This window comes from Poecilia formosa, unplaced genomic scaffold (assembly GCF_000485575.1).
Source record: "Poecilia formosa unplaced genomic scaffold, Poecilia_formosa-5.1.2 Scaffold890, whole genome shotgun sequence".
NCBI classification, from domain to species: domain Eukaryota; kingdom Metazoa; phylum Chordata; class Actinopteri; order Cyprinodontiformes; family Poeciliidae; genus Poecilia; species Poecilia formosa.
In genome coordinates, this window is record NW_006800829.1 from 54,283 (window position 1) to 71,729 (window position 17,447).

General features: G+C 38.5%; 1 protein-coding gene and 1 long non-coding RNA gene across 4 annotated transcripts in view; one reads left to right on the top strand and one right to left on the bottom strand.

Annotated features, from left to right (window-relative positions):
- LOC103131981 (storkhead-box protein 2) overlaps positions 1-9,746 on the bottom strand; it is a 12,114-nt gene extending 2,368 nt beyond the window's left edge. The window contains exons 1-4 of one of the 3 annotated variants that reach the window (XM_007543732.2): positions 9,541-9,745; positions 8,828-8,999; positions 6,411-6,563; positions 3,418-5,791 (exon numbers count right to left, since the gene is read on the bottom strand). In XM_007543732.2, coding sequence (XP_007543794.1) covers positions 3,418-5,791; positions 6,411-6,563; positions 8,828-8,876 — 2,576 coding nt within the window. In that variant the 5' untranslated portion in view covers positions 8,877-8,999; positions 9,541-9,745. Of the gene's footprint in view, positions 1-3,417; positions 5,792-6,410; positions 6,564-8,827 lie in introns of all 3 variants that reach the window. The other 2 variants (XM_007543731.2, XM_007543730.2) reach the window with 2 other exon arrangements.
- A 4,459-nt stretch (positions 9,747-14,205) lies between these two features.
- LOC107834985 (uncharacterized) lies at positions 14,206-16,053 on the top strand. Its single transcript, XR_001660807.1, has 2 exons — positions 14,206-14,321; positions 15,585-16,053. It is a non-coding gene; the product is annotated as an uncharacterized LOC107834985 (long non-coding RNA).
- Positions 16,054-17,447: the final 1,394 nt, after the last annotated feature.

A 17,447-nucleotide genomic window follows, 5' to 3' on the forward strand; every position in this document is an offset into this window, starting at 1 on the left:
CATTGAAATAAAATCCAGTCCAACATCTGGTTTGAGGCGATTCCTCAAACCAGATTTCCTGTTGGAGGAAAAACATCCCAACTTCAGAAGATGAGCTTTAACCTAACAGAGCTCTGTGGTTCCTCCTGTCAGGGTGAGAGTCAGGGTGAGGAGGAGCCAGACATGGAAAACTGGGATGCACTCCATGCCATAACGTGCGGTCAGGGTAGGCAGGTGAGGCAGAGCCTCACCTGTCATCATGGAAGAATAGTAATAAAATCATTTATATTGCTATTTTCACCCTGTGATTTGTACTATAAAGTACCTATTTTTTACTTGGCTTAACCAATTCTGATTATTTTTTCTTCAAAATCGCTGGATTTTCGCATTTTCACATTCAAATGTTCAGAAGCGAAGCCGGTGAGGCAGCAGCGAGCTGAGCCTCACCTGGACTGATCAACTTCTTGCCAACTGCACTGGCTGCCATTCTATGGGAGCATGTTGGTCCTGTCTGTACTCCAGCAATAAAATTGCTAAGAAACATTTAATATATGAACTGATTTTTCATAATTTAGCTTATGTATATAATGTACAGTGGGTTTTTTTGTCACCAACTGTGTGTGTATCATGTTTTGTGTGCGGAGGAGCGATCAGAAACGGCAGAGAACAGACTGGAGGTGAGGCAGGTAGTTCTCTTGCCTCATGGCAGGGGGCGCTCATGATCCCAGATATTGTGACTCCACAACTGCAGAGTAAGACACAGTGAGCTAGCCATGGAGCTAGCCACACAGTAAATAAATAAAGTACAGCGATCTATTTGTTTTCTCATCTCTTCCGACGTCAACATGAAAGACATTTCTACACTTTAACAGTTTTCTAAAGTGGATTTTCAATTGAAGCAGGAGCTAACTTAAGGAAGACCAACACCGGAGCTGAAAGTTTTGCTTCGAGACAGTTTGGTGATTCTCAAACGGAGTAGAAAAGACAAGCCGGTGATAGACTTGGCTTTGGATGAACGGATATTTTTGTGCAGAATTAGCGGTGCATGGATTTAATTAATAACTAAAGGTAAGACAGCAATAAGATGTTTTTGTTTACTTTTTTAATGAAATGTGCGTTTGGGGGCTACAGTTTATGTCTAAATAATTCAGTAAAGTAGAAGCGGTAGCTAATCTACCACAGCAATTATTTATTAATAAAATATTAAGCCTAAAACGTACTACAACAACATACTGAATGTTCTGTTCTGTGTGCAAAATTCTTGAATGTTTTTTTGGTGTTAAATCCTAAAACATGAAGTGATGTTGTTGTCAGAAACTTTCAAGGCAGGCAGTAAACTGATGTCAGCCTGACCTAAACAAATTTCTGCTATCGGAATCTGGCTTCCCGGGCTGGGCTTGGTTGGCCAGCTATCCTCCCTGGTCGTTATGTCTAAAGAAGGCTCTGTTCTGCTGCACCCCCCCTCCCTGAGGACATCTGTGACCCTGAACTGATAAGCTGGTGGTGAACTCCGACATCAGGGTTAGGGTATGATCGATGATCGTCGATCACGGTCTCTTGTTACCGATCACCAAAACGATCACATTTATCTCACTTCTCAGCCTGCATGTGCAGCTCATCTCCTCTTTCCTTCACAATGTGCAACAAATCCTGTCGTGTGGAACTGTAACGCTCCAAGAGAATGGGAAAGTTTGCGTGTTGCAGCGCAAAATTACATCGGGAGTGAAGCACATCAACATGTATCAACACAACGAATATAATATGGCATTTAAAAAAGAGGCACTTGACGGAGTTTGGCTATATCGAGGCTTAATGCAGGAACAAGTGGACATCCGGGGCGGCAGGTAAAGCAGCGCTCAACTACCAACACTCGTCACCCGGATTAGCATCACGGTCAGAAAGCTAAACAAATAAACCGAAAAATAATTCAAGTTTTCGAGCTGGCGGTGTAAGACGCTGGTTCTGATCTCGCTCTTGGACCACCGCTACTCTCTACTGGTGGTAATATTTCACAGACGGAGCGCCGTTTCTGCTCCACCCAGCAGTGAACTCTCACACTGAACATCTGCTTAACGCTGCAGCATGTAACTTAAAAAAAAAAAAAAAGATTTTAGATATGCATTAAAACTTTCGCTGTCCTAACATAATCAATCTCCTCTGCCTCCTCCCTGTGTTCTGCAGAATTACTCAGCTCAGTCAGAAACAACCAATCAGAACCAGCATTAATCAGCTAGCCAGGCTATCAGGAAGTTATGATTTAGTAACTCAGGATCATAGACATAATATAAGGATAGACCCTCATGGACCGCTCTCGCCTATTGTCACTGACAAGTTTTAGGGCGGTACTCCACTCCACTCACCACATTAGCCAACATGTGTTTAGCAGCACAATGACGTATCAGCGCATTTAATCGACCATAACACGCTTTTTTGTTACTGGAAACCATATTCAAACATCTATCAAAGCTACATTTGATTTTACAATTGTATTTTTTAAGTATGTTTTTAATACATAGTTCAGCATATTTAAATATGCTTAGTGGCTATAACAATAGAATAGGAATGGAATATTCTGATATTGATGCATGAAGAGCATATTACAAAGCACACAGCTGTTCATAATTTATTTAATAAATTATTAAGTAATATCAATACATATTTATATAAATATACACTGATTGAATGAAAATCATTATAACCCATTTATACTGTTATCACTACGTGTTAGATACTCTGTATGTTAACGTAGGTCAACAGCAAGCCAAACTCAATTTTATGAGCCAGGAAGCTGAGCGTCTTGCTCCTTTAATACGTTTTCTTGACACAACTTGAGCAGTAGTGTAGAAAGCTCAATGAAAAGTTGAGTGAAACTACAAGAAACAGAAAAACAAACATACATCAGCTCTGAATACAAAGAATAAACCTCTTGTGTCTGAACAGAATTAACCTGAGCTTCAGTTAAAAAGCAGTTATGTAGCAACTGTTGCTATGTAAATAAAAACTCAGAATATGGCTTTTCTAGAACACAAAAAACATTTAAAAAACAATCTCAAAATAAACCAACAAAACAGACAACACCAAAACAGAAGATTGACTCACAGCCATTGCTTTCGGAGGTGCAAGCAAAGATTGACAACAGAGGAGGTGCAGTTCACACATTAATAGGCAGGCTCTCTCTCTACCAACAGGTATTCCAAACTGCAACAGCCTCTGATACCCACAATGCACTGNAGCAAAAAACCTGATCAGAGCATCCCTAAAAGAGTGTGTATGAATCTGGTAGGAAAGGAGACTACATAAAACTGTTTAATAAACTAACAGAAATAATATGAAAGTAATAAGGAATAGGGTTGATATAATACTTAAACATTTGCAGACAAATGCAAAAAATAGATTTAAAAATTTTTTGCAAGAAAGCATTAATACCAATGCTCTCACCGTGGTGAATTGAATCCACTGTCAACTGTGACAGAGCTGGAGTCCATACTGTCAAGTCTAGCAGAGTGGACTGAATGCTGGCTCTGCCGGGGCTCTGAATGGTTTCCTTGAACACCAGAGAAAGTAAGGGTTCTTTCAAATCTCATTTGTAAATCCCTTGCCTTCTCTCTCTCCAACAGCCACTGCATGGTCCCTATTCCACATCCTTCCACCTCAGAAACACGTCCTTTAGGTTTTTCCTCTCCTTTTTGAACTTTAGTCCCTTCATCTTCAAGTTCCTCATCATCCGAGACATTGTAGTAGTCAAAAGAGTTCTCTGCAGCACTAGATGTGGCCTCCACTCCCTGTTTGGGAACAGACAAAGTTGTTATAAGTGGTTTAGGAGCATCAAATCCTTTGTGGGAATCAAGAGCATCACAGGATGAAGATAGAGTAATTGAGGCAAGAACTGTAGGTTTCCTCAAGGAGCTGTAGCCAGGCAGCGAGAGGCTGGGAGGCGGCTTGAAGAGCGTATCTTTACTAAAAATTTCCTTGTGTTTCTCCTGGCCAACAGAGGCACTGTGGGATGGTTGTCCATTTGAAGTTGCAGGGTCAGGGATAGACAGAGGTATTGGAGGTAGGCTTCCACCTTTAGGTCCAACATTTGACAAATCCTCATTTGAGGGGCTGGAAGTCTGTCTCTCTGTTTGCCTGTCAGCAATGTTTGCTATTAATCCACTGTGGCTGTTTTTGCCTTGAGTTCCTAATATAATTGTTGTTGTAAGAGCAATTTCAGAATTACCAGTACACTGAAAATAATCCTCAGAGGGGTTGGACGCAGACAGAGGTTTGGGTGAGTATGTTGGTAAACTGTCCTTGCTCTTAATCTTCTCATAATTTCTGGCACCATCCAAACCAGCAGAATCGGCTGCAATCTTAGATGAAGGTGGTGTGGTTCGAGTGTAGTGAGATGAGCTTTGATTATCTCGTAGAGTGCAATCATCAGTAAAATAATGACTGCGGTCATCATAATAATCAGGTGGTGGTCCAATCAAGCCAGCATCTAGCGGCCCTTTAGAATTGTCCATAGATCTAGAACGTTCCTTTGCCTTGCTACTGCGTTCATTCCTTGATTTTCTCTCCTGGGTATGAGAGTGTGAGCGGTGGACTTTGGAATAATGAGTTGATGGACCATGGCTTGGCTCAGGGAAAGGCATTTCCATGCGGCGCTTGGCCAGCTCCCCAGATACATCCCATTCTGGTGTGACAGGCAGATGAGATGAGTCAAGGATGTTGGGAATGCTGTGTGCAAGGTGATGTCGAGTTCTTTGACGCTCCACAGCCAGAGCTTGCTCTCTTGGTGATCGTGCAAGTGAGGAAGAGTAACCTCTATAATCTTTGTCAACTAGCTCTAAATGGGTACCATCAGTTGTTTCAAAGCGGAATGCCCTTGTCTTACTCTGTGAGCGACTGAGTTTGGATTGAGATTGCTTTCTGTGCCTACCCCCACTTCTTCTACTTCTGGAGCTCTGATTTGCTGATGATGCTTTGCTCCTCTGAGTGCGTTCTTCTTCAAGTCTCTTCATAACTGCTGTATGTCGGGCCAGATTTTCCACCGTAAGGTCAGGGTTGATTCTACGTATAATTTCCATTTCTACGTGACGGGGCAAGTGGTTGGGTTCCTCTTCGTCATGGAGTGGCCACTCCTCAGGGGGAAACTGTGCAGAGAAGGTAGCCAACTGCTTGGTCTTATCCTTCTTAAAACTCAGACGAAACAACTTCAAACCAAACTTTCTCCCACCTGTAGCACTGCCCAGCGTTTGTTTGTCTAAGTCCCCACATCCTCCTCCTCCAACAGGCCCTCCTCGGTGCTTGGTGAGGGTGTCTGCCTTAAATGGAATTCCCAGGGAACTACGGTTCTTTTCTGAGTTGCCAGCTGCTTGCTGAGAAGGTGTTTGTGGGGAGTACTGTGATGAGTATGCGTCTCTGTGTTCTTTCGGAGACCGTCGCTGAAGTGTAGTGTGGTGGCTGGGTGGATCATCTGCACGATAACCACTGCTGTAAAAAAAATCATCACCTCCTGCACAGCGGCTTTGGCTGGACTTTGTGTGTGTGCAATCAAGAAACCCCCCTGAATTGGATGGTGTTATGGTGCCAGAAAGAGGAGAGATGCATTGAGTTTGCTGATGCCGCTGTTGTTTCTGATTCTGGTATCTGTCAGAAGTTCGCTCATCTAAATGGTACCACTTTGAGCTAGTGCGAATAAGACTTGGGGTGATGAAGTAGGTTTGAGGAGTTACAATGAAATATCCATCGGGTGTTGGGTAAATTTTACGTTCCCGGACCAGTAAGCTAAGTGTGTGGTGCAGAGCTTCCTCTGTTGGTGTAGGAACACCTAAGAAAATATCAGAAAAGTTACAGAATTAACAAATATATTTTAAACTCATTAAAAGACCCAATACAACCACCAACGTCACTACACAAGAAAATATTTTCCATTTCCTCAACTCTTGATGTATTTGTACAAGGATTTTCCCTTGTGCATTATAGATCTGACAGGCCACCAGAATAAACTACATGTTAGCCTCACACACTCTTACCTGGTAATACACCTCCGACTTTTTGTAACTTGTTGCATACCACCATTTATTTTAGAAATGTTATTTATTTTAACAGTACTTTTTTGTGTAAGAGAGAGTGCTATGCTATGTACACTCAGGATTGGTAATTAAATTAGACGGTCTACGGCTGTCTTTAGATAGACAGCTGTGCTTGCAATGAATCTATCAAAGAATGGGATTTTAATACATTTCTGAATGCTTTACAAAGTTAATATTTTCATCTGTCAAGTTAATGTTTGTTATCCATTGTTTTGTTGATTTTTCTATAAAGTAAAATGACTGAACATTCTACAAGATTTCGATCCATATTTTTGCCGTTTATGCCTTAACCAAGTGTAAATTGAATAATCTAAATAGATGCCAGTGAATTGTGTTGACAGTCTCTTGTGTTACCTGGAAAACATGTCTGCAGGTGTTCTGTTAGAGCCTCTTGAGTGACAGTCTTGTGGGCAGAGTTCATAGCAGAGACAGCCAATAGTAAAACTTCTCCCAGTGGGATGAACTGCGACTGGCTGATAGGGGACATACTGATGGGAGAGACATCACCTGGAAAGGGAGCCACATCATTAATTTTGAGTGACTAAGATTAACAAAAAAATCTATTAAGTACAAAGTATTCTTTTTTTCTGTCCCAAAATGTAAATATTACAATACGAGACTGTGACATCCCCCTGAATTTTTAATACATCAATATTTGAGGCATGTTGTATACTAACTATTGCCAAAAAAAACTTTAAACTTGAACTTTTTGCTTTGACTCACTTAGGAAAAAGGAACTTTGCTTTTCACAGAAACCAGATGTGAAAGCACACAGCTGTGAGACGTGCTGCTGACGAAGTGGAGCGTTGTACAAAATGTGCCTCATGGTGAAGATATAAGAAGCATGTTTTAACCATGTAAGATTGCTCTCAGACTCTGGGAGCATTCAAGGACCTGTTTTGAGCTTCTTGAATAAATTGAGACAAAATGTGCATTTCTGTTGTCTGATTGATCCAGTGTCTTCACTTCTTAATAGAGAACTTCCATGACAAAACCTTAATGTATTTGCAATTTCATCATTTTCTGTAGTTTGTGTTGTGACACACTACAATGAGACTTGCTTGTAACCACTTTTATGTGCCTGAGGTGGAAATATAAACACTGATTTGAATTTTGATTTGATTTTGAATTTATTTATTTATTTATATTTCATACAATACTGTTTCAGTATTTCTATATTCACTTGTATTTTTTTGTATATATAGATTTTTATATTGGTTCTGCTCTGTCCTCTATACTGCTGTAACAATGTAAATGCCCCCACTGCGAGATTAATAAAAGAATATATCTTATCTTATCTTATCTTATTTATCAGGGTGTGGCCAGAAGCAGTTTATTTGCATCGTGACGTAGCTTTAAAACAGCACATTCCTTAAGGAGCTGAGTGGGTGAATGATTTTGTGTATTGAAAGTAATGAACGTGTTTTGCATATATGCATAACTTACAGACCTATCCTATAGCTTCTTCAAGGAAGCGTAATAATGAGCCTTTAACAAATGTGTAAACAGCTTTGTAAAAGTTGCATACTGTAGATCAAGTGAAAACTTGGCAATTCTTTGATTTATTTCCAAACACGCAGTTTTCAAAACTGAGAATGATTAAACCCTCACAGAAAAAAACAAACAAACAAACAGGCCCCAAAAATTGACTAGAAAGGAAAACAATGCAGCATTTAACCTAGAATTATAATTTCAGAACATGGCTATGCAATGTGTAAAAAATATATTAAAACAACTGCGGTTCAGCATTTCTTGGTCTTGGAGGAATGACCTCTCCTACCAACAGGGGCACCTTATAGGGGGGAAAAGATTGGACAATTCCAAGGGCCCTTGACCGACAGGGGGCACTCCCACAAAAATGTTTTGTTTTTCCCTTAAAGAAAGAAAAAAACGGGCCCTCCTGGTTCTGATTGGTTGTTTTTGGTCAGAATGGTGCATTTCTTTAGACAGCAGTAGCAGATCACAGAGGAGGCGGAGGAGATTGATCTTTTCACAGATTATATGTTTCATAGCAAACTGTTGTGACATAGTGACAGCTTTAACAAATATGAAAAAAACAAACTTTTTTTAAATTAAAGTTATATTCTGCAGCTTGAACAAAATGAAACAACATATTTTTTGAAAAGTCTGGATTGCTTAATTTATATTTTGCACATTGCTTGTGACTGTTGCTGATGGGGAGAGACATTTCAGTGAGTAAAAATGAATAAAAAAATATTTTAAGCAACTTATTTGCATACAGTATGTGAACTGTTGCATGTAAAATTCACTAGTGAATATTGTGCTAGTATCAGTATTGGACCAACAAAAGCAAGCCAGTTGCAAGCCTTTGAAATTGTGACGCTTTATATGGATCAGACAGACTCAAGAAATTGTAACGGCAGCTGCGAACAGGGGGCAATTTAATTTTTTGTCATTGGGCCCAAGATTTCTTGCGGCGCCCCTGCCTACCAAGTTGCCTAAAATAGGGAATAATGACCTATGTACTATAAGATCCTGCAGGGTAGTCTGAGACTGCTATTTTTTCAAAAATTCTAGTTTAATGAAATTCCAATAATGTAAGCTAGCTGCCCAATTCTTTCTATAAATGCATTGATTTCAACATATAAAAACAATTGTCATTTTACGAGCATGTGTGAGCAGTTTTTGTTTGAGGTTGTGCATGAAATCCTGCAATGCCATGAAAATAGTTCATTAGTCTTCCTTAAGAATTAAGAAAATATGTTTGAACTGACCTGAATAAACAACCGAGGAGAGTGTGTCGGCCTTACCCAAGCATTTGATGGTGAAGCCCCGCGGAGGGTTAAGAGATCTCCGCATCCATCCCTCTCTTAGCACCTCCAGATGGTCCTCTTTTCCCTGGATCAGTAGCACGTGTTCATCTATCCATCCCAGGAAGAAGGTCTCCGACACAGCTTCAGTAATCCGCTGGTTCCATATATGCTGCTGAGAGTTTTCTGCTTTAAAATCGGCAAAAATCTCATAACCAGTATGGTGTCTCGGAAGCTCGTCGCTCTCTGACACACCAGCTGCAGCTGATGCCTCAGCACCTCCATCTCTGGCCAGTACAATAGCCAGAGAATGGGGAGCAATCTGCAGGAAAGATTCCATTGACAGTACGGCCTTCTAGCTGATTATTGACTCGCTTATCGCCATCAGTTTTGTTAATTTCAAACACATTCAGATAAACTGGGAAGCAAAAACTCCAAATTTGCCGGCAATGCGGCTAAGCTCTGCAGTAACCGCATAGCCCACAATTATTTAAAAAAAAAAAAAACGGTGCTAGCCTAAAATCTGCCTTTTTAAGGTTGCATAAAAGTCATTTCTGGTCCCACTCTGAGCGCAACCTGTCGGGCCGTGAACGTGTGCTCAGTGAAGAACTGCTTCCGAACGCAAGCACGACATGACATTGGAACATATACCAAACAGGCTCATTGTTAGGTCACAAACTAGCTAGCTAAATGCTAACGTGATGTTAGTTCACCCAGGCAACAGATGAGCGAGCTGCCCTCCACAGCAGCCAGTCGTGGGTCGCCTCTTTGTTCTACCCCTCGTGAGGTGCAAAGCAGCCAGATGTGCAGTCGCTGTGCAGCAAAGTCCTCCTCTGGCGACCGGGCAGCTTCAAGACCGACACCATAGCTGGATGCAGGAGTCTCATCCAGACACAACGAAAGTAAACGTCATTACGAAGCTGCGTCACCACAGCGTCATCTCAGAGTATGTGAAGCCTACTACGATTTGTAAAGAAAAATATGTATAATTTCTCTCTTATATTATCAAATAATAGATTAAAATATAATTTCTTTGTATTTTTACATTCTAGTGGTTGTAGATTATTTATCGTGTAGATCAGGGGTACCTGCAACTTTTAGATGCATCTATATGGAGTGAAAATAGTCTCAAAATACCTGTGCGAGCGTAATACTGGATTTGTAATCCGTGTAAGCATCTTTGTGTGTAACTTTGGATAGTCGTATCTGTGAAATAAGATTTGTAAACCATAAAAAGAAAATTTGTGCATCATTTGTAAATATGTGGTAAAATAAAAGTACACAGACACAATTACAATTTCTACAAACGTTAAATTTCTACACAAAATTTTTAACTACAACCTCACAAATCTGATAATTATGAATTCAAACCTCCTACAAGTATGCACAAGTCGCCTGATACACACAGACAAAACTGCATTTACGCACACATCTGGTTACGAGTCCACAAGGATTTTTGAGACTCATTTCATGCTTCAGGACAGCCTCAGATTTGTGCACAAGTGGTGCTCTTAAATGCTGGTGGAAAGTTGGGATTTTTTTCTAGGGGTCTAGTGTTTTCATCCTCTGAACGTTTGTCACTGTGCTTGTGCCGAAGTGACAAAGACGTTGTTTCCCTGGAAAAAGGAATATTTCAGTGCTTCCCAAAGTGAAAAAGATATATACTATAGTATATTTCAAATATACTTACATTTGTTTATGTACATTTTAAGTATACTAAGTATTAAGTGTACTACCTATACATATATATGAAGTATACTAAAAGCATGTTTGTACCAATTTTGTCATTTGGTACACTTAAATATACTTGTACCAAAATACACTTTGAAGAAATATATTAAATAAAAGTATGCTTTAAGTGAACAAAATATGTATTTGCTCAAGTATTAAAACAACATGCATTTAAAGATATTTTGTGTATATTTTAAAATATATGCTCAAAATAGAATTTTTTAAACTTCACTTAACGCTTACTTTAAAAGTAAACTATTAAATATAATAAAATTTTAGTATGTTTTAAATTACATCTCAGCAGGGGCACCGCCAGGAATCTTGGGCCCCCTGACAAAAAAATTTGTTTGGGCCCCCCTGCACAGCTGCTGTTAAAATTTTTTGAGTCTATTTGACCCATAAAAAGCGTCACAATTTTAAAGGCTTGAATCTGCCTTGCTTTCTTTGGTTCAATACTGATAATTAGCACAATATTTACTGCTCATGAATTTAACATCCAACAGTCCACATCCAGCATGCAAGTAGGTTGCTTAAATTTTTTCTATTAGTTTTAGATACTGAAATGTCAGTAATCTAAAACTTGCTTTTGAGCAACAGTCAAAAGCAACGTGCAACTACAGATAAAGCAATCCAGACTTCTCAAAACTGCTATGTAGTTGCATTTTATTCAAGCTGCAGTACATAACCTTAATAAAAATATGTTTTCTCCATATTTGTTAAAGCTGTCACCATGTCGTAGCAGTTTGTTATGAGACAGATAATCTGTGAAAACAATCAATCTCCTCCATCTCCTTCCTGAATTACTATTACTGGTTAAAGTAATGCACCGTTCTGACCAAAACAACCAATCAGAACTAGCAGGACGCTCTTAGCGATGTCAATCATCCTCATTCACTCACTGCTAAATGTGCTAATGGGGGAGAAACAACTTATCATTGCAAGTAACTGTTTATCTGCTGTCATTGGTAGCTATGCTAACTAAGCTGATCATTCACAATCTACACAGCTCTGTGCTATGCTAGCTGCAGCATGGCACAAATCGAGGGGAAGGAAGGATGAGCAGCATCACATGAGATTGTGATTGACAGCACTAAAACTCTCCTGCCACTGACTGGTTGTTTCTAGCACTGGGAGAAAGCAGAGGAAATAGATTTTTCATAGATTACCTCTCATACCATACTGTCACAACATAATGACAGTTTTAAAAAATCTGTGAAAAAAATATTTATATAAAAGTGACATACTGCACCTTTAATTTCACTCAGGAGAGGACGGGTCAGGAGGGACGTGGGTTAGACCTGCTGCTGACTGACTCATCTGTTGTTATGTGGTAAAAGGTACAAGTTAAATATATGAATATGTTGGTAATTTTTCCCCTTAATTCATTAAATGCTAGTGAAAAGGAGGCAAACAGTAGTTTGTAGCTAAGCTAACTATGCTAAATGGTTGATAATCTCACACAGTCTACTCACCTCTCTTGGAGAAAAACTGGGTTATAAATTAACACACTTGCCTTTTTCTCTCTCTCCTTCTCTCTCTTTTTTTTTGAAACCCTGATAGATAGGGGGCTTCAGGGCAAATATGGATGTGTGTTTTTTGGTCTGGGAGTGGGAACATTCAATTTTTACTGCTAAAAACAATCTTTGAGAATACAATATGATTAATTTTGTAATTGACAGGGCTCTGATTTTTTTTTTATTATTTCTATGAACAAAAAATAAATAATTAAATTGTGGAGGGCCCCCTGTTGGTCAGGGCCCCTAGAATTGTCATCACTTTCCCCCCCTATACAGCGCCCCTGCATCTGAGTGTATACTTTAGGCTAATAAAGTATGCCTTTTTATGTGCCTTAATAATCTTTTACTATTTTTGTTAAAATGGCAAAGAATAAAAAATGATAATCCTTAATGTTGTTTAAAAAAGTAACTAATGTGTTCATGCCAAAATATCAAACATTGAGACTTTAGTGACAGAGGTGCTACAACAAAAATAATACTTGTCCTTAACAAGAAATGAAGCAGGTATCTTCAGTTTTACTACTACTACAGCTAGACACTTCAAACCTGGAATAGATTATTTTCAATTAATGGCAGAATATTTAAAACTATGTTTGTGATTTGTAAAACCTTTTTCTGATTTGTGAAACTTCAATAAAGGCTGATTTCGGACATTTTTGGATATTGGTCACTCCAGCTCCAAAACTGCAACACCTAGACTCTTCAAACCTGGACTATATTATTCTGCTCTAATAGCAGAATATTTTAATCCATGTTTGGAATTTGTGAAACCTTTATGTGATTTGTGAAACTNAGTGTTTTTTGGTCTGGGAGGGGGAATATTAAATTTTTACTGCTAAAAATAATCTTTGAAAATACAATATGATTAATGTTATATTTGACAGGACCCCGATTTTTTTATTTTTTATTTTATTTCTATGAACAAAATTAAATAATTAAATTGTGGAGGGCCCCTAGAGTTGTCATCACTTTTCCCCCTATACCACAACCCTGGCTGTAAGTTTAGTGATATTTCCACAGTTGCGGTCTCGACTGGTCTTGAAATAAAATCCAGAGTGTTCAGCGCCCGAGACTGAGACAAGACCGAGACCAAATGCGGTCGAGTCCGAGAGGAGACCGTCAAAAAATGGTCTCGAGACCAAGACCAGTCTTGAGTACTACAACACTGCATTTTTGTATTTTAACTTATTGTTCCTTGGTTTACAGTCCCGGGTGATTTTTAAGAGCCTTAACATATTTACCCAGTTAGTTCATTATTAACAAGCAATTAATGGACCATGGCATCCTCAGCTGACATTTTATGCATTGCAAACAACTGCTAAGGGTGACTTTCAACTTTGTGTGTTAAACAATAACTGACATGGAGAAAGATTGGGGGCTCAGAGACTGCTGAGTTGCCCCAGAACCAGAACCAAATGAGGAGAAGCAGAATTCAGTTTCTATGCACCACAAATTTGGAACAAACTTCCAGAAAACTGTAAAACAGCTGAAACACTGAGTGCCTTTAAATCTCAACTTAAAACCCACCTGCTTAGAGTTGCTTATGGCTAAATTAGGGTTAGAGTAGGGTTTTGATGTCTTCGATGTTTTTATCTTTACTTTTTATCTATTTATGTAAAAGTGGCGAGTGATTGAGGGTCATTGCACACACAGAAAAATCCTGTAAATTCTAGACTCTAACAAGTAAAAATAGTGCACAAAAATCCGTGTAGGACGGCGAAGTCCTAGCGCAAAATTTTGTGAGCACCAGGATGGAGCCTGGTGCTGCAAGGTTGGAGTCCTTGTCCTGTCAGGCGACGGGACCTGGATAATACCCGTGTTAAACGGACGGCGGAGTCTGGCAACGACAGGCATTTAAATTCCGTAACAAAAGTATGTTTTTATCTTTTTTTTTTTTCCAAAATCTCTTTCTCTTTCTTACTGTTTATTCAATGTCACATGCTGTTTTTATTTTGTTTTTTAATTATGTAAAGCACCTTGAAATGCCTTGCTTCTGAAATGTGCTATGCAAATAAAATTTGATTGATTGATTGATTGATTGTAGTCTAGCTTGTCAATGGGGTATATGCCACGGACTCCGTTTGAGCATTTCCGCTTTTTTGCCACATAGAATGCTTCCTGTGCACAGGCAACAGTGTGTGCAGTACTATTAATGATGCTTATATAATTATTCAGACGTCCTGAAACGCTCCAACAACAACAAAGGATTTAAGCTGGGTGTGTCAAACTTCACAATAACTTCGAAGGTAAATTAATAAATCGTTTGTATTCAGCATAATGCCTCATGTCTGAAGTAGCTAACAGGGACAAGCTTACAAAGGTGCTATGTAAACGTTAAGTGGTTTGATTAGCTGTGCAGTGTGCTGTGACAAAGTGGTTCAGTTTGTGTTCACCACTTGTCCCTTATTCTTTCTGACTCACTTACTTTCTATATTTGGTTATAATGATTAATTTAAACATTGCAATTTTGCTTCACTTACTATCCCGGGTTTGTTTGCGTTAGCATTATGTTGCAGTGTCCATCTATGTATGTTTAGGTTAAAGTTACTATTTCTGGACTATAGGTTGAATTTTTTTTCAAGGTATATTTATTAAGGTATTTGTTTTCCTTTGTACTCACCATCATTTGTCCTTGTAGATCTGCAGCAGGGCAGGAGTATGGGAGGGGCCGGCCCAGTACTTCCTGCTTAAATGGCTGGATGATGTCAGTGATGACTTTGCTGGGTTCTACCAATTAGAGGGTTTTCTTTTGTGTATTACTTTGTTTTTCTTTAAAGTAACTTTTGAGTTATCTTGTATTATATAGGTTATTTTGGAGACAACTTCATTATGCAGGAGTTTGTAAATTAGATTTGTAATTTTAGTGTTTCTCTGTTTAGATTTTGTTTGTTTGACCTGTTCCATTGTGGCTGTGTCCAATCAAGAACAGGTGTGGTGCCAATTGGATATAAAAACAGTGAGCTTTTGGATGCTCAGGAGGAGAGAAGTCAGTGAAAAGAGTGAATACAAAGTCATTTGAAGAAATTGAAACCGGTGGTTGGTACTGATTTTCTGTTCACCTTCTGACGCTTGTGCCTAAACTACTTTTCAGTGCAATCCACATATCTATGCTATATAGATGGATATAGATATATATCTATATAAACATATATAGATCTGTCTATATTGTGTCCAAGCTATCAGTCGAAGCTGAAGTTAGCTTCCGAATGTAACATCTAATTCGGAAACAAACGCTTACACTTAATTTTTCACTATCTTGAGCTTTTTAAATGTGTTGTACTTTAAAAACACCTAGACATTTCAAACTTAACTATATTATTCTGTACTAATAGCAGAATAAATAAAACATTTGTGAAACCTTCCAATTGATTTGTGAAATTTGTAAAATGTCAGTAATAGATTCCAGAACATTTTTTGCATCTGGAAAGCATTAGATCTGAATTATCAAATTGGCATTATTTGTTTTAACTTTTTGTTTTCTCTCTCTCTCTTTTTAATCTTTATTATAGTTGGAGTTGGACAGGAGTTCTGTTTGATGGCTTCCTGGAGGGAGAGATTGGCTGAGCTAATGTTGCCAACAACTTTTCTCCTGCTATTAACGTTTTTGCTTTTCTTTATATAGAAAGTATTTCTATCAGTTGCTCTTTTTCCATTTTATATACAGTATTTGCTCTATTTTATTTATTTTTTTTACCTTAATGCTTACCTGGTCAGGTGAGGTGGCAGTGTGCAACCTCTTGATTACTGACAAATGTCAGAACCACATGGACTGAGCTGGTTACATCAGATCAATCTGAATCTTTATTTCTCATTAAAACGACTTCTTGTAATTTTAAGACATTGTTATAAAATTGCATCTTTATTCTGCTGTAACGATGACTGCATTCTTGCAATTAAAAAATCTTGTATCCTGACCATAATGCTCCTTTATACAACTCACAGAACAGATGGTTGAAATAAAGGCACTTTTTGAAAATATTTTCTGTGATTTTATTATAGGAATTGAGGACGGGAGGAATCGATTAAAATCAAATCTGGTATGAAAAAAAATCTTGTAAGTCATATCGTCCAGCCTTATTCAGTATATTAAATTATATGACTAACTACCCAGATAGCACATGATGTTAAATCAACGTTGAAAAATAGTTAGAATCGTTGATTTTTGGTTGAAGTCNCACTTCCCATATTTGTGTCCTCTGTCACTTTTATCAGCAGTTAAAACTGTTTAATCTGTTGTTAACATGTTGTAACCTGTTTTTCCGAGCCGCCTTTAAACGCAACATGAGCGCTACGACACTCATGCTGGGTTTACACCTGTGAAGGAGACCTGCTGCTGCTCAGGTGTGTTAGAATCACGGCAGCAAACCAGCAAAATGCAAAGAACTTTTCACAGTTTTTCCCCCAAACTAACCGACTGTTGAGTGAAGCTGTTGGATGCAGGTAATGTTAGCTAAAAGATGACTAGCTAATATCAATACATCACCTTAAGATTGTTAACGAGTAGCTTGTAGGCTACCGATGTTGTCTATGTTCAGCTACGATTCATTTTGCCCCCCTTGTTCGTCTGGAGCCGGGGCTGAGTATAACAGGGAGGTCCCCCCACCCCCTTCGCTCACACACATCTTTCAACCAGACAGCTATTTGTAAGCCATAGGGTGGGGGGGAGCGGGGGTCAGGAGAAAAAGTTTGGGAACCACTGCTTTAGATTGCCTTGTTGCTGAAAATGTGCTATATAAATAAAATTACCTTACCTTACCTATCCTGTAGTATATTTCAAATATACTTACATTTGTGTAAGTATATTTAAGTATGCTAAGTATTAAGTGTACTACCTATAAATATATATGAAGTATACTAACAGCATGCTTGTACCAATTTTGACATTATAACATTAAACATCTTTTAGCTGGAGATAGGCACCAGCAACCCTCCTGACCCCACTAAGGGACAAGGGTGTAAAGAAAATGGATGGATGGATGGATGGATGGAACTTTAAACATACTTAAATATAATTGTACCAAAATACACTTTTAAGAAATATATTAAGTTAAAGTATAGCTTAAATGAACAAAATATGTATTTGCTCAAGTGTAAATGTACACCTGCTCAAGTTTATTACATCTCAGTGTATACTTTAGGCTAATAAAGTATGCCTTTTTAGGTCCCTTAATAATCTTTGTTAAAATGGCAAAGAATGAAAAAATAACAATCCTTATAGTGGAACTTGATGTAATGTTGTTTAACAAAGTAAATAATATGTTCATACCTCAAAATATCAAACATTGACACTTTAGTGACAGAGGTGCTACAACAAAAACAATGCTTGTCTTAACACTAAATGGAGTTGGTATCTTCAGTTTTACATCTCTCCA